This window comes from Oncorhynchus masou, chromosome 20 (genome assembly GCF_036934945.1).
Source record: "Oncorhynchus masou masou isolate Uvic2021 chromosome 20, UVic_Omas_1.1, whole genome shotgun sequence".
NCBI classification, from domain to species: domain Eukaryota; kingdom Metazoa; phylum Chordata; class Actinopteri; order Salmoniformes; family Salmonidae; genus Oncorhynchus; species Oncorhynchus masou.
This window is the reverse complement of record NC_088231.1, coordinates 21,482,838-21,500,664: the sequence shown is the minus strand read 5'-3', so window position 1 is coordinate 21,500,664 and position 17,827 is coordinate 21,482,838. Positions and strand designations below refer to the sequence as shown.

At 46.2% G+C, this 17,827-nt stretch overlaps 2 protein-coding genes across 3 annotated transcripts in view; both read right to left on the bottom strand.

Annotated features, from left to right (window-relative positions):
• Window positions 1–2,481, bottom strand: part of LOC135506435 (phosducin-like protein 3) — a 3,470-nt gene extending 989 nt beyond the window's left edge. The window contains exons 1-5 of the mRNA XM_064925827.1: window positions 2,476–2,481; window positions 1,493–1,574; window positions 947–1,218; window positions 591–742; window positions 1–2 (exon numbers count right to left, since the gene is read on the bottom strand). The exon at window positions 1–2 is cut by the window's left edge and continues 207 nt beyond it. Of these exons, the coding sequence (XP_064781899.1) occupies window positions 1–2; window positions 591–742; window positions 947–1,218; window positions 1,493–1,574; window positions 2,476–2,481 (514 nt within the window). The remainder of the gene's footprint in view (window positions 3–590; window positions 743–946; window positions 1,219–1,492; window positions 1,575–2,475) is intronic.
• Window positions 1–17,827, bottom strand: part of ecpas (Ecm29 proteasome adaptor and scaffold) — a 176,247-nt gene that overhangs the window by 118,382 nt on the left and 40,038 nt on the right. The window lies entirely within an intron of this gene.

Below are 17,827 nucleotides of genomic sequence, written 5' to 3'. Positions count from 1 at the left end.
CACTGCAGAGAGACATAGAGAGAGGGGGAGAGAAGGAGGTAGGGAGGTAGAGAGAGAGATGGAAACAGAGAGGGTGAGGGAAAGAGAGAAAAGGAGAGAAAGAGAGAGAGAGGGGGAAAGAGAAGGATGAGAGGAGGTAGGGAGGTGGAGAGAGAGATTGAAACAGAGAGAGACAGAGAGGGGGAGAGAAAGAGAGAAAAGGAGAGAGAGAGAGAGGGAGGGGGAAAGAGAAGGATGGAGAGGAGGTAGGGAGGTGGAGAGAGAGAGAGATTGAAACAGAGAGAGGGGGGGAGAGAAAGAGAGAAAAGGAGAAACAGAGAGAGCAATGGGGAGAAGGAGGGAGAGAGGGGTGAGAGAAAGAGAATGAGAAAAAGAGAGAGAGTTTACTTTAGCATCAAACTGACTCTAAAGATATTTAAGATAGCGGCATGAACTGAAGCTTTAATAGTCATCTATGATGGTATACATGACTAGCGTTGTATAAACTGATCCTAGGCCAGTTCTGTGAGTTGAATCATAATAGATGTCTATGTCTCTCCTTATACAGTAAGTGACTCCAGACCAGCTCAGGTCCAAACTAACTATCTCACCTAGGGTGATAGAGGTGGAGGACCACTCTATCTCCTTCAGGGGCGCAGGTAACCTCCCTGACATACTGGTCTCCTAGGATCTCTCTGAGCCGACCGTACTTCTCCTCTCCTGTCTGTCTCCCTCTCAGCCCCTTCACACTCAGTTTCAGGCCCTGATGATGGACACACCTGGGATATGTGTTGGCTGTCTCCTCCTCCTCTTCTTCTTCTACCTCTCTCTTTCTTCTCTTTATTCTCTCCTTCTTTTCTTCTTCTTCTACCTCTACCTTCTCTTTATTCTCTCCCTTCTCTTCTTCTTCCTCTACCTCTACTGTCTCTTTATTCTCTCCCTTCTCTTCTTCTTCTTCTACCTCTACCTTCTCCTTCTCATACCTCTCCACTCTTTCTTCTTCATCCTCCTCTACTTCCTCCTCTTTCACCAGAACGTCTAACAAACACTCCTCTTCCTCCTCTTCCTCCACATACTCCCCTACACATGTAACCTCATATTCATCTTCCTCTTCCTCCTCATCTTCCTCAACCTCTGACCCTTCTATTATCACGCATACATACTCTTCCTCTTCCTCCTCATCTCCTTCCTCACTCTCGCTTCTCTCCTGGTATTCCACATCTTCTTCTGTGTCTTTAACTACCCACAGAGAAAGATCTAAGAGGGAGGAAAGGTCTCGGATGAGAAAATGAACCCAACTCTATGTGGTTCATCACCACAGGTCCCAGTTCTGGCATGACAATGAGAGACAAGGGAGTTGGCATGATAGCACAAACAGACATGGTGTCTGTTTGTCTTTGTGTGTGTGTGTGTGTGTGTGTGTGTGTCTGTCTTTGTGTCTGTCTTTGTGTGTGTGTGTGTGTGTGTGTGTGTGTGTGTATCTCTGTGTGTGTCTCTGTGTGTTTCAGCCTACTGTGGTTGTGGCTCTTCAGGTCCCATAAGGTCAGGCTCTCCAAGCAGCTCCTATCTCTCCTGGCTTGGTTTTCATTGGCTTGCTGGGAGGTACACAAAAAAAAAACCCACAGTAAACAAACAAGGGGAGTAAACAAACAAGCTGACAATACGTCTTTCTTCCACATTGTAAGAGGCTAGTCAGACTAGCCCTTAAGAGACATACCGGTGTATCAATCTAATTAACATAATAAAAAATAATAAAAAAGTCCCTATCAAAATCTTCTGTTTAATCTAGAGACATATGTTTTGAATGGGCTGCGTCTCAATGTCCCTTCCGCGTCTGTGGGTGAAAGTGGCCGAGCCACAACACTGTTTGTCAGCTCAGGAGACGTCCCCAAAATCGTCTGTTGCTACCGAATCCTTTGTGACCCCACTATGGAAAGGGGAGACTCTCACGAACAAGATGGTGGTCTCCGTTTCTCTCTACGACCCCCACAAATGTCACGGGACTCATCTGAAGGTAACCCGGTGCCAGTTGTAAATAACAAAAATATATGGATTTATGGAAGTAGTTTTGTGCCAACAAAATAAACAAATATGTATTTCTTTCTGAGCTTTCTTATATCTCTTATATATAGGACAGACACTTCAAAACCTTATTTTTTGACTCTATGTTCTGCCATTTATAAATTGTGTTCCTCTCGATGTATTTCTATGGGCTAAAGTAGCAAAGGCCAAAAAAAAAGGAAATATATATATATTGTTTTTTATAAATATTTACAGGGGTCCTAAAATTCTCAATCAAGTAGCTAAATGATCCATGGTAGGATCATCTGAAAACACTTCCATATGTTGGTTTACACATTTAGGAGCCTTTCGTATCACAGATAAATGTATCGAGTACATTTAACTATAAATTTAACGGCAGCCTCTGCAAATAATGTTTTTAAACCATTAATGGGGGGGGGGTTTAGATCATAATTTAGCCTGCTCAGTACTCACCTGCATTGTTCCTCAAAGATGCTCAGATCAATATGCATGGAAATATGAACATTCTGTCACATAGCAGCACAGAAACAAGTTTACATTCAAATCAAAACACAAAGACCGTGATGTCATAATGGAGTTGGGTTGGAACTGGAACCGTTTATAGAACTCATCCTGATAGGTCGTCATCAACGCCACGTCACAATACGGTGGGAGGCGTTCAATCTGCCTGCTGGGGGGGGGGGCAAGGAGACCCGCAGCTCCGCTAAAACTATTGACAACGGAGTGCCGTTTTCAAGGGATTGATCAATAAATGTTAACTATTTAGTTGCAATGTCATCGCCTCTATTTATTACATTTGACCTTTATTTAACTAGGCAAGTCAGTGATGGCCAAGGGACAGTGGGTTAACTGCCTTGTTTAGGAGCAGATCGACAGTTTTTTACCTTGTCGGCTTGGGGATTCGATCGAGCAACCTTTCGGTTACTAGTCCAACGCTCTAACCACTAGGCTACCTGCCTCCTCTAACCACCAGGCTACCTGCCTCCTCTAACCACTAGGCTACCTGCCTCCTCTAACCACTAGGCTACCTGCCTCCTCTAACCACTAGGCTACCTGCCTCCTCTAACTACTAGGCTACCTGCCTCCTCTAACCACCAGGCTACCTGCCTCCTCTAACCACTAGGCTACCTGCCTCCTCTAACCACTAGACTACCTGCCTCCTCTAACCACTAGACTACCTGCCTCCTCTAACCACCAGGCTACCTGCCTCCTCTAACCACTAGACCACCTGCCTCCTCTAACCACTAGGCTACCTGCCTCCTCTAACCACTAGGCTACCTGCCTCTTCTAACCACTAGACTACCTGCCTCTTCTAACCACTAGACTACCTGCCTCCTCTAACCACTAGACTACCTGCCTCCTCTAACCACCAGGCTACCTGCCTCCTTTAACCACTAGACTACCTGCCTCCTCTAACCACCAGGCTACCTGCCTCCTCTAACCACCAGGCTACCTGCATCTTCTAACCACCAGGCTACCTGCCTCTTCTAACCACTAGACTACCTGCCTCCTCTAACCACCAGGCTACCTGCCTCCTCTAACCACTAGACTACCTGCCTCCTCTAACCACCAGGCTACCTGCCTCCTCTAACCACCAGGCTACCTGCCTCCTCTAACCACCAGGCTACCTGCCTCCTCTAACCACTAGACTACCTGCCTCCTCTAACCACCAGGCTACCTGCCTCCTCTAACCACTAGGCTACCTGCCTCCTCTAACCACTAGGCTACCTGCCTCCTCTAACCACTAGACTACCTGCCTCCTCTAACCACCAGGCTACCTGCCTCCTCTAACCACCAGGCTACCTGCCTCCTCTAACCACCAGGCTACCTGCCTCCTCTAACCACCAGGCTACCTGCCTCCTCTAACCACTAGGCTACCTGCCTCCTCTAACCACCAGGCTACCTGCCTCCTCTAACCACTAGACCACCTGCCTCCTCTAACCACCAGGCTACCTGCCTCCTCTAACCACCAGGCTACCTGCATCCTCTAACCACTAGACTACCTGCCTCTTCTAACCACTAGGCTACCTGCCTCCTCTAACCACTAGACTACCTGCCTCCTCTAACCACCAGGCTACCTGCCTCCTCTAACCACCAGGCTACCTGCCTCCTCTAACCACCAGGCTACCTGCCTCCTCTAACCACCAGGCTACCTGCCTCCTCTAACCACCAGGCTACCTGCCTCCTCTAACCACCAGGCTACCTGCCTCCTCTAACCACCAGGCTACCTGCCACCTCTAACCACTAGACTACCTGCCTCCTCTAACCACCAGGCTACCTGCCTCCTCTAACCACTAGACTACCTGCCTCCTCTAACCACTAGACTACCTGCCTCCTCTAACCACTAGACTACCTGCCTCCTCTAACCACCAGGCTACCTGCCACCTCTAACCACTAGACTACCTGCCTCCTCTAACCACCAGGCTACCTGCCTCCTCTAACCACTAGACTACCTGCCTCCTCTAACCATAGGCTACCTGCCTCCTCTAACCACTAGACTACCTGCCTCCTCTTGACTACCTGCCTCCTCTAACCACCAGGCTACCTGCCTCCTCTAACCATAGAATAGGCCTCTCTCACCAGTAGTTCCTCTATATAGGGAATAGGGCTCTAACCACCAGGCTACCTGCCTCTCTAACCACTAGGCTAGCCTCCTCTAACCACCAGGCTAGGGAATAGGCTCTGGTCTCTAGTAGTTCACTATATAGGGAATAGGGCTCTGGTCACTAGGTAGTTCACTAACCATAGGGAATAGGGCTCTGGTAACCACTAGTAGTTCACTATATAGGGAATAGGGCTACCTGTCTCTAACCACCAGTAGTTCACTATATAGGGAATAGACCACCTCTGGTCTCTAGTAGTTCACTATATAGACCACCTGGAATAGGGCTCTGGTCTCTAGTAGTTCACTATATAGGGAATAGGGCTCTGGTCACTAGTAGTTCACTATATACCTGGAATAGGCTCTGGTCCTCTAACCTATATAGGAATAGGGCTCTGGTCACTAGGCTACCTGCACTCCTCTAACCACCAGGCTACCTGGTCTCTAACCACCAGGTAGTTCTAACCATAGGGAATAGGGCTCTGGTCTCTAGTAGTTCACTATATAGGGAATAGGGCTACCTGGTCTCTAGTAGTTCACTATATAGGGAATAGGGCTCTGGTCTCTAGTAGTTCACTATATAGGGAATAGGGCTCTGGTCACTAGTAGTTCACTATATAGGGAATAGGGCTCTGGTCACTAGTAGTTCACTATATAGGGAATAGGGCTACCTGCCTCCTCTCACTAGTAGTTCACTATATAGGGAATAGGGCTACCTGCCTCCTCTAACCACTAGACTAGCCTCTTCTAACCACTAGACTAGTCCTCTAACCACTAGATAGGCCTCCTCTGGTCACTAGCCTCCTCTCACTATATAGGACCTGGGGCTCTGGTCATCTAGTGGTTCACTATATAGGGAATAGGGCTCTGGTCACTAGTAGTTCACTCTATATAGGGAATAGGGCTCTGGTCACTAGTAGTTCACTATATAGGGAATAGGGCTCTGGTCACTAGTAGTTCACTATATAGGGAATAGGGCTCTGGTCACTAGTAGTTCACTATATAGGGAATAGGGCTCTGGTCACTAGTAGTTCACTATATAGGGAATAGGGCTCTGGTCACTAGTAGTTCACTATATAGGGAATAGGGCTCTGGTCTCTAGTAGTTCACTATATAGGGAATAGGGCTCTGGTCACTAGTAGTTCACTATATAGGGAATAGGGCTCTGGTCACTAGTAGTTCACTATATAGGGAATAGGGCTCTGGTCACTAGTAGTTCACTATATAGGGAATAGGGCTCTGGTCACTAGTAGTTCACTATATAGGGAATAGGGCTCTGGTCTCTAGTAGTTCACTATATAGGGAATAGGGCTCTGGTCTCTAGTAGTTCACTATATAGGGAATAGGGCTCTGGTCACTAGTAGTTCACTATATAGGGAATAGGGCTCTGGTCACTAGTAGTTCACTATATAGGGAATAGGGCTCTGGTCACTAGTAGTTCACTATATAGGGAATAGGGCTCTGGTCACTAGTAGTTCACTATATAGGGAATAGGGCCCTGGTCACTAGTAGTTCACTATATAGGGAATAGGGCTCTGGTCACTAGTAGTTCACTATATAGGGAATAGGGCATTTCACTGGTATTTGGTATAATCACTATATAGGGAATATATACCTGGTATACAAGTAGTTCATTTTATATAGGGAATAGGGCTCATTGGGATCTCATGTGTTAGTAGTTCACATATCCCTAGGGAATAGGGCCTCTGGTCTCCTAGTAGTTCACTATATAGGGAATAGGGCTCTGGTCACTAGTAGTTCACTATATAGCCATTCCCTTCCCTGGTCACTAGTAGTTCCCTATCCCTCCCTCCCTCCCTCTGGTCTCTAGTAGTTCACTATATAGGGAATAGGGCTCTGATCACTAGTAGTTCACTATATAGGGAATAGGGCTCTGGTCACTAGTAGTTCACTATATAGGGAATAAGTAAGCATTTCACTGCTGTGGTGTTTGGTATAATATAATATAATATAATATATACCTAATATACAAATACAATTGAATTTTATATAGAGAATCCCACCCTCCATTGGGATACCCCCTTCTCTGTGCATTATTCATGAGATTCAACATATCTCCCTCCCTCCCTCCCCCCTCCCTCCCTCCCTCCCTCCCTCCCTCCCTCCCTCCCTCCCTCCCTCCTCCCTCCCTCCCTCCCTCCCTCCCACCCCTCTCCCTCCCCCCCCTCCCTCCCCCTCCCTCCCTCCCTCCCTCCCTCCCCTCCCTCCCTCCCTCCCTCCCTCCCTCCCTCCCTCCCTCCCTCCCTCCCCTCCCCTCCCTCCCTCCCTCCCTCCCTCCCTCCCTCCCTCCCTCCCTCCCTCCCTCCCTCCCTCCCTCCCCTCCTCTGCCGTTCCCCTCCTCCCTCCCTCCCACCCTCTCTCCCTCCCTCCCACTTTCCCTCCCCTCCTCTGCCATTCCCTCCCCTCCCTCCCTCCCCCCTCCCTCCCTCCTCCCCTCCCTCCCTCCCTCCCTCCCTCCCTCCCTCCCTCCCTCCCTTCCCTCCCTCACCAACCCCCTCCCTCCCTCCCTCCCCCCCCCTCCCTCCCTCCCTCCCTCCCTCCCTCCCCCCTCCCTCCCTCCCCTCCTCTGCCATTCCCCTCCCCCTCCCTCCCCCCTCACCAACCTCCCTCCCTCACCTCCCTCCCCCCTCCCCCCCCCCTCCCTCCCTCCCTCCCTCCCTCCCTCCTCCTCCTCCTCCCTCCTTTCCATTTCAGTTCTAAAGAGCCTTTCCAGAAAATGACCACAAAAACCACCACCAACAACAACAACATGAACCCAAAAGCACTTAGCTGAAGCACGATCCCTCTCTGTTTTCACAAATGTGTCAAATCTAATCATCACACACACACACACACACACACACACACACACACACACACACACACACACACACACACACACACACACACACACACATAAATCAAATCATAATTTTGAGTATCTTTCTCTCCTCCAGTCTCATGTGTTCTACCCTCTGAACAGCCAATGACAGACACATGATGAACTGAAACTGATAAACTATATGTCCCTAACCCTGACCTTAACCCTTACCTTAACCCTGACCTTAACCCTGACCTTAACCCTTACCTTAACCCTGACCTTAACCCTGACCTTAACCCTTACCTTAACCCTGACCTTAACCATTACCTTAACCCTTACCTTAACCCTTACCTTAACCCTTACCTTAACCCTTACCTTAACCCTGACCTTAACCCTTACTTTAACCCTTACCTTAACCCTTACCTTAACCCTTACCTTAACCCTGACCTTAACCCTTACTTTAACCCTTACCTTAACCATTACCTTAACCCTAACCTTAACCCTCACCTTAACCCTTACTTTAACCCTTACCTTAACCATTACCTTAACCCTAACCTTAACCCTCACCTTAACCCTTACTTTAACCCTTACCTTAACCCTTACCTTAACCCTTACTTTAACCCTTACCTTAACCCTTACTTTAACCCTTACCTTAACCCTTACCTTAACCCTTACCTTAACCCTAACCTTAACCATTACCTTAACCCTTACTTTAACCATTACCTTAACCCTTACTTTAACCCTTACTTTAACCATTACCTTAACCCTTACTTTAACCCTTACCTTAACCCTTACTTTAACCCTTACCTTAACCCTTGCCTTAACCCTTACCTTAACCCTTACTTTAACCCTTACCTTAACCCTTACCTTAACCCTTACCTTAACCCTGACCTTAACCCTTACCTTAACCCTTACTTTAACCCTTACCTTAACCATTACCTTAACCCTTACCTTAACCCTTACCTTAACCCTTACCTTAACCCTTACCTTAACCCTTACCTTAACCCTAACCTTAACCCTTACCTTAACCCTTACCTTAACCCTAACCTTAACCCTTACCTTAACCCTTACCTTAACCCTAACCTTAACCCTTACTTTAACCCTTACCTTAACCCTTACCTTAACCCTAACCTTAACCCTTACCTTAACCCTTAGCTTAACCCTTACCTTAACCCTTACCTTACTAACCCTGACCTTAACCATTACCTTAACCCTTACCTTACTAACCCTGACCTTAACCCTTACCTTAACCCTTACCTTAACCCTTACCTTAACTCTTACTTTAACCCTTACCTTAACCCTTACTTTAACCATTACCTTAACCCTTACTTTAACCCTTACCTTAACCCTTACTTTAACCCTTACCTTAACCCTTACTTTAACCCTTACCTTAACCCTGACCTTAACCATTACCTTAACCCTCACCTTAACCCTTTCCTTAACCCTTACCTTAACCCTTACTTTAACCCTTACTTTAACCCTTACCTTAACCATTACCTTAACCCTTACTTTAACCCTTACTTTAACCCTTACCTTAACCCTTACTTTAACCCTTACCTTAACCTTAAACCTTACCTTAACCCTTACCTTAACCCTTACCTTAACCCTTACCTTAACCCTTACCTTAACCCTAACCTTAACCCTTACCTTAACCCTTACCTTAACCCTAACCTTAACCCTAACCTTAACCCTTACCTTAACCCTTACCTTAACCCTAACCTTAACCCTTACTTTAACCCTTACTTTAACCCTTACCTTAACCCTTACTTTAACCCTTACCTTAAACCTTACCTTAACCCTTACCTTAACCCTTACCTTAACCCTTACCTTAACCCTTACTTTAACCCTAACCTTAACCCTTACCTTAACCCTTACCTTAACCCTTACCTTAACCCTAACCTTAACCCTTACCTTAACCCTTACTTTAACCCTTACCTTAACCCTTACCTTAACCCTTACCTTAACCATTACCTTAACCATTACCTTAACCCTTACCTTAACCCTTACCTTAACCCTTACTAACCCTAACCTTAACCATTACCTTAACCCTTACCTTAACCCTTACCTTAACCCTTACCTTAACCCTTACTTAACCCTTACCTTAACCATAACCTTAACCCTTACCTTAACCCTTACCTTAACCCTTACCTTAACCCTTACTAACCCTAACCTTAACCATTACCTTAACCATTACCTTAACCCTTACCTTAACCCTAACCTTAACCTTAACCATTCAGAGTTAATGACTAACCTTAACCATTCAGAGTTAATGTCTAACCTTAACCATTCAGAGTAAATGACTAACCTTAACCATTCAGCGTTAATGCCTAACCTTAACCCTTACCTTAACCCTTCAGAATGAATGCCTAACCTTAACCTTAACCATTCAGAGTTAATGACTAACCTTAACCATTCAGAGTTAATGTCTAACCTTAACCATTCAGAGTTAATGTCTAACCTTAACCATTCAGAGTTAATGACTAACCTTAACCCTTACCTTAACCCTTCAGAATGAATGCCTAACCTTAACCCTTACCTTAACCCTAACCTTAACCCTTACCTTAACCATTACCTTAACCCTTACCTTAACCATTCAGAGTTAACTAACCTTAACCCTAACCTTAACCATTACCTTAACCATTACCTTAACCCTTACCTTAACCCTTACCTTAACCCTTACCTTAACCCTTACCTTAACCCTTACCTTAACCCTAATTAACCATTACCTTAACCCTTACCTTAACCCTGACCTTAACCCTAACCTTAATTACCTTAACCATTACCTTAACCCTTACCTTAACCCTTACCTTAACCCTTACCTTAACCCTTACCTTAACCCTTACCTTAACCCTTACCTTAACCCTTACCTTAACCCTAACCTTACCTTAACCCTTACCTTAACCCTAACCTTAACCATTACCTTAACCATTACTTTAACCCTTACCTTAACCCTTACTTTAACCATTACCTTAAACCTTACCTTAACCCTTACCTTAACCCTTACCTTAACCCTTACCTTAACCTTACCTTTAACCCTAACCTTAACCCTTACCTTAACCCTTACCTTAACCCTTACCTTAACCCTAACCTTAACCCTTACCTTAACCCTTACTTTAACCCTTACCTTAACCCTTACCTTAACCCTTACCTTAACCCTTACCTTAACCATTACCTTAACCCTTACCTTAACCCTTACCTTAACCCTTACCTTAACCCTTACTAACCCTAACCTTAACCATTACCTTAACCCTTACCTTAACCCTTACCTTAACCCTTACCTTAACCCTTACTAACCCTAACCTTAACCATTACCTTAACCCTTACCTTAACCCTTACCTTAACCCTTACCTTAACCCTTACTAACCCTAACCTTAACCATTACCTTAACCATTACCTTAACCTTAACCTTAACCTTAACCTTAACCTTAACCATTCAGAGTTAATGACTAACCTTAACCATTCAGAGTTAATGTCTAACCTTAACCATTCAGAGTAAATGACTAACCTTAACCATTCAGAGTTAATGCCTAACCTTAACCCTTACCTTAACCCTTCAGAATGAATGCCTAACCTTAACCTTAACCATTCAGAGTTAATGACTAACCTTAACCATTCAGAGTTAATGTCTAACCTTAACCATTCAGAGTTAATGTCTAACCTTAACCATTCAGAGTTAATGACTAACCTTAACCATTACCTTAACCCTTCAGAATGAATGCCTAACCTTAACCCTTACCTTAACCCTAACCTTAACCCTTACCTTAACCATTACCTTAACCCTCCCACCTTAACCCTAACCTTAACTTTGTACCTTAACCATTACCTTAACCATTACCTTAACCATTACCTTAACCCTTACCTTAACCCTTAGGTTAACCCTTACCTTAACCCTTACCTTAACCCTAACCTTAACCATTACCTTAACCCTTACCTTAACCCTGACCTTAACCTAATTAAGATTACCTTAACCCTTACCTTAACCTTTTACCTTAACCCTTACCTTAACCCCTACCTTAACCCATTCTTAACCATTACCTTAACCCTTACCTTAACTGATTACTGATTAACACTTAACCTTACCTTAATTTACCTTAACCTTTGGTTTAACCCATATTATTTTGTTACCCTTCTACCCCTTACCTTAACCCTTACCTTAACCCTTACCTTAACCCTAACTTAACCCTGACCTTAACCCTTACCTTAACCATTACCTTAACCCTAACCTTAACCCTTACCTTAACCCTTACCTTAACCCTTACCTTAACCCTTACCTTAACCCTAACCTTAACCCTTACCTTAACCCTTACCTTAACCATTACCATTAAGTTAATGTTAACCCTTACTAACCCTTAGTTAATGTCTAACCCTAACCTTAACCCTAATGTCTAACCTTAACCATTCTTAGTTAATGACTAACCTTAACCATTCAGAGTTAATGTCTAACCTTAACCATTCAGAGTTAATGACTAACCTTAACCATTCAGAGTTAATGTCTAACCTTAACCATTCAGAGTTAATGACTAACTTTAAAATGTTCAGTGTGAACTAACCTTAAATTTGAGATTTGAGAAACATGGATAAATGTTAACCATTCAGAGTTAATGTCTAACCTTAACCATTCACAGTGAATGCCTAATTGTGTAACCCTTGTGAGTTATGTGTGTGTGTTAACCCTGTGTGTGTGTGTGTGTGTGTGTTAACCCTTGTGTGTGTGTGGATTCAGATGTTAATGTGTGTGTGTAACCATTCATGTGTGTGTGTGCGTGCGTTATGTGTGTACCTTAACCATTGTGTGTTAATGTGTGGAAGTGTGTGTGTCAGTGTGTAATGTGTGTGTGTGTGTGTGTGTGTGTGTGTGTGTGTGTGGATGGTGTGTGTGTGTGTGTCAGTGTGAATGTGTGGATGTGTGTGTGTGTGTGTGTGTGTGTGTCAGTGTGTGTGTGTAACCTGTGTGTGTGTGTGTGTGTGTGTAACCATTCAGTGTGAATGTTTGTGTGTGTGTGTGTTTGTGTGTGTCAGTGTGTGTGTGTGTGTTTGTTCAGTGTGTGTGTGGTTTTGTCAGTGTGTGTGTGTGTAACCATTCAGTGTTGTGTGTGTGTGTGTGTGTGTGTGTAACCATTGTGTGTGTTTGTATCAGTGTGTGTGTGTGGTTTGTGTGTGTGTGTGTGTTGTGTGTGTGTGTGTGTGTCAGTGTTGTGTGTGTGTGTGTTAACCATTCAGTGTGTGTGTGTGTAATGTCAGTGTGTGTGTGTTGTGTCAGGGTGTGTGTGTGTTGTGTAATGTGTGTGTGTGTGGTTGTGTCAGGGTGTGTGTGCCTGTTGTTTATGTATCAGTGTGTGTGTGTGTGGTTGTGTCAGTGTGTGTGTGTTGTTGTTTATGTATCAGTGTGTGTGTTAGGTTAACCATTGTGTGTGAATGTTTAAGTGTGTGTGTGTGTGTGTGTGTGGGTGTTGTGTGTGTGTGTTGTGTGTTCAGAATGAATGTGTGTGTGTGTGTGTTAACCATTCAGAGTTGTGTGTGTGTGTGTTGTGTGTGTCAGAATGAATGTGTGTGTGTGTGGTTGTGTCAGTGTGTGTTATGTGGTTGTGTCAGAATGAATGTGTAAGTTGTAACAGGGTGTGTGTGTGTAGTTGTGTCAGTGTGTGTGACTGTGGTTGTGTCAGTGTGTGTGTGTGTGGTTGTTCAGTGTGAATGTGTAAGTTGTGTCATTGTGTGTGGTTGTGTCAGTGTGTGTGTGTGTGGTTGTGTCATTCAGAGTTGTGTGTGTGTGTTGGTTGTGTCAGTGTGTGTGTGTGTGGTTGTGTCAGGGTGTGTGTGTTAACCATTCAGAATGAATCAGTGTGACCTTAACCATTCAGAATGTGTGGTTGTTAGGGTGTTGTGTTGTTTATGTATCAGTGTGAATGCCTGTGGTTGTGTCAGGGTGTGTGTGTTGTTTATGTATCATTGTGTGTGTTGTGTCAGGGTGTGTGTGTTGTTTATGTACCATTCAGTGTGTTGTGTCAGGGTGTGTTGTGTTGTTAGCTTAACCATTGAATGATGGTAACTATGAGACGTCCCCCCACAACAACAAACTACTTTAATTCAGACAGGGCCACATTATATGGCAACCACTGTGTGTGTGGGGAGAGAGAGAGCAGAGAGAGGATGTGTGCGTGTGTGTGTGTGTGTGAGAGAGAGAGCAGAGAGGATGTGATTGTGTGTGAATGTGTGTGTGTGTGTGTAACCATGAGAGAGAGAGAGAGAGAGAGAGAGAGAGAAGAGAGAGAGAGAGACCATTCAGAGATGAATGCCTAGAGAGAGAGACAGAGAGAGCTTAAGAGGATGTGTGTGTGTGTGTGTGTGTGAGAGAGAGAGAGATTCAGAGAGAGAGAGAGAGAGAGAGAGGGTGTGTGATTGTGTGTGTGTGAGAGAGAGAGAAGAGATGCCTAAGGGGGTGTGTGTGTGTGTGTGATGTGTGTGAGAGAAAGAGAGCAGAGAGAAAGAACCCTGACCTTAACCATTCAGAATGAATGTAACCTTGTTATGTGTGTAACCATTCAGAAGAATGCCTAACCTTAACCCTTAGACCATTCAGAATGAATGCCTAACCTTAACACTTAGTGTTAACCATTGTGTGTGTTAATGTGTGTGTGTGAGAGATTCAGAAGAATGCCTAAGGATGTGTGTGTGTGTGTGTAGACCAGAGAGAATGAATGTGTGTGTGTGTAACCCTGTGTGTGTGTGAGAGAGAGAATGAAGAGCAGAGAGAAAGAGAGAGGGTGTGTGTGTGTGTGAGAGAGAAGCAGAGAGAATGAATGCCTAAGGGTGTTGATTGTGTGTGTGTGTGTGTGTGTAACCATGTGAGAGAATGCAATGAAAGAGAGAGAGTGTGTGTGTGTGTGAGAGACCCTAACCTTAAGCAGAGAGAAAGAGAAGGGTGTGTGATTGTGTGTGTGTGTGTGTGAGAGAGAGTGCAGAGAGAAAGAGAAGGGTGTGTGTGTGTGTGTGTGTGAGAGAGAGAGAGAGCCTAACGGAGAGAAAAGAGAGGATGTGTTAACCATTCAGAATGAATGTGTGTGTGTGAGAGAGTGCAGAGAGAGAGAGAGGGTAGTGTGTTAACCATTCAGAATGAATGACTAGAGAGAAAATGTTCTGGAGAGAGAACAAGGGTGTGTCAGAATTTGAGATGTTGAGAAAGATGGAGAAAAGAGAGAGGGTGTGTGTGTGAGAGAGAGAGCAGAGAGAAAGAGAGAGGGTGTGTGTGTGTGTGTGTGTGTGTGTGTGTGTGTGTGTGTGTGTGTGTGTGTGTGTGTGTGTGATTCTGCCTTCTACTTGTGTGTGTCTCTCTCTCAATTATACATGTCAGTATAACTCCAATCTAATGGAACGTGATGATCCACATTGAGGATCCATGATGGAGCCACCCAGCCTGGTCCCTTCAGACTGTTATAATGGACTGGATTGGTCTGTGTGTGTGTGTGTGTGTGTGTGTGTGTGTGTGTGTGTGTGTGTGTGTGTGTGTGTGTGTGTGTGTGTGTGTGTGTGTGCGTGTGCGTGTGAGAGAGAGAGCAGAGAGAAAGAGAGAGGGTGTGTGTGTGTGAGAGAGAGAGAGAGAGAGAGAGAGAGACAGAGAGAGAGAGAGAGAGAGAGAGAGAGAGAGAGAGAGAGAGAGAGAGAGAGAGAGAGAGAGAGAGAGAGACAGAGAGAGAGAGAGAGAGAGAGAGAGACAGAGAGAGACAGAGAGAGAGAGAGAGAGAGAGAGAGAGACAGAGAGAGACAGAGAGAGACAGAGAGAGAGAGAGAGACACCCAGCCTGGTCCCTTCAGACTGTCAAAATGGACTTTAATAGTAGAGGTTTAATAGGTCCTTGAATGGTTATGTGTGTGTGTGTGTGTGTGTGTGTGTGTGTGTGTGTGTGTGTGTGTGTGTGTGTGTGTGTGTGTGTGTGTGTGTGTGTGTGTGTGTGTGTGTGTGTGTGTGTAGTAGAGGTTTAATAGGGCCGATCGATGGGAGGATCCGAAGGTCCCAAATGGCTCGCTGTGATTGTGCACTATGTAGGGAAGCATCCTGTTGTTGTCTCTCTCTCTCTCCCTGGTCCCTATTGGGCCCTAGTCAAGTGTAGTGCACTATGTAGGGAAGCATCCTGTGGGTGTCTCTCTCTCTCCCTGGTCCCTATTGGACCCTAGTGTAGTGCACTATGCAGGGAAGCATCCAGTGGTTGTCTCTCTCTCTCCCTGGTCCCTATTGGACCCTAGTGTAGTGAAGCATCCTGTGGTTGTCTCTCTCTCTCCCTGGTCCCTATTGGACCCTAGTGTAGTGAAGCATCCTGTGATTGTCTCTCTCTCTCCCTGGTCCCTATTGGACCCTAGTGTAGTGAAGCATCCTGTGGTTGTCTCTCTCTCTCCCTGGTCCCTATTGGACCCTAGTGTAGTGAAGCATCCTGTGATTGTCTCTCTCTCTCTCCCTGGTCCCTATTGGACCCTAGTGTAGGGAAGCATCCTGTGATTGTCTCTCTCTCTCTCCCTGGTCCCTATTGGACCCTAGTGTAGTGAAGCATCCTGTGATTGTCTCTCTCTCTCTCCCTGGTCCCTATTGGACCCTAGTGTAGTGAAGCATCCTGTGGGTGTCTCTCTCTCTCCCTGGTCCCTATTGGACCCTAGTGTAGTGAAGCATCCTGTGATTGTCTCTCTCTCTCCCTGGTCCCTATTGGACCCTAGTGTAGTGAAGCATCCTGTGATTGTCTCTCTCTCTCCCTGGTCCCTATTGGACCCTAGTGTAGTGAAGCATCCTGTGATTGTCTCTCTCTCTCTCCCTGGTCCCTATTGGACCCTAGTGTAGTGCCCTAGTGTAGTGAAGCATCCTGTGATTGTCTCTCTCTCTCTCCCTGGTCCCTATTGGACCCTAGTGTAGTGCCCTAGTGTAGTGAAGCATCCTGTGATTGTCTCTCTCTCTCTCCCTGGTCCCTATTGGACCCTAGTGTAGTGAAGCATCCTGTGGTTGTATCTCTCTCTCCCTGGTCCCTCTGAGGGCGACTACAGTGAAGAGATATCTGATATCATTATGGGATACATGGCTCATCCATAACTGCTGAACTGTGTGAGGTGTGTGTGTGTGTGTGTGTGTGTGTGTGTGTGTGTGTGTGTGTGTGTGTGTGTGTGTGTGTGTGTGTGTGTGTGTGTGTGTGTGTGTGTGTGTGTGTGTGTGTGTGTGTGTGTGTGTGTGTGTGTGTGTGAAAGAGAGATAGACATAGATAAAGAGTATGTCAAGCACACACACACACACACACACACACACACACACACACACACACACACACCACCACTTTCCAGGTTTTATAGACTCTCCCCAACCTCCTACTTCCCATCCTGTTGACTGAGTGGTTTTCTCTTTTCTGTCTCTCTCCTCCTGTTGCAAGACTTTCCTCCCCATATCCTCTCTGCTCTTCCTCTGTCCCAGTCTGTCTCTCTCCTCCTCTGTCCCAGTCTGTCTCTCTCCTCCTCTCTTCCTCTGTCCCAGTCTGTCTCTCTCCTCCTCTGTCCCAGTCTGTCTCTCTCCTCCTCTCCTCCTCTGTCCCAGTCTGTCTCTCTCCTCCTCTCCTCCTCTGTCCCAGTCTGTCTCTCTCCTCCTCTGTCCCAGTCTGTATCTCTCCTCCTCTCTTCCTCTGTCCCAGTCTGTCTCTCTCCTCCTCTGTCCCAGTCTGTCTCTCTCCTCCTCTCCTCCTCTGTCCCAGTCTGTCTCTCTCCTCCTCTCCTCCTCTGTCCCAGTCTGTCTGTCTCCTCCTCTCCTCCTCTGTCCCAGTCTGTCTCTCTCCTCCTCTCCTCCTCTGTCCCAGTCTGTCTCTCTCCTCCTCTGTCCCAGTCTGTCTCTCTCCTCCTCTCCTCCTCTGTCCCAGTCTGTCTGTCTCCTCCTCTCTTCCTCTGTCCCAGTCTGTCTGTCTCCTCCTCTCCTCCTCTGTCCCAGTCTGTCTCTCTCCTCCTCTCCTCCTCTGTCCCAGTCTGTCTGTCTCCTCCTCTCTTCCTCTGTCCCAGTCTGTCTGTCTCCTCCTCTCTTCCTCTGTCCCAGTCTGTCTCTCTCCTCCTCTCCTCCTCTGTCCCAGTCTGTATCTCTCCTCCTCTCCTCCTCTGTCCCAGTCTGTCTCTCTCTCCTCCTCTCCTCCTCTGTCCCAGTCTGTCTCTCTCCTCCTCTCCTCCTCTGTCCCAGTCTGTCTCTCTCCTCCTCTCCTCCTCTGTCCCAGTCTGTCTGTCTCCTCCTCTCCTCCTCTGTCCCAGTCTGTCTCTCTCCTCCTCTCCTCCTCTGTCCCAGTCTGTCTCTCTCCTCCTCTGTCCCAGTCTGTCTCTCTCCTCCTCTCTTCCTCTGTCCCAGTCTGTCTGTCTCCTCCTCTCTTCCTCTGTCCCAGTCTG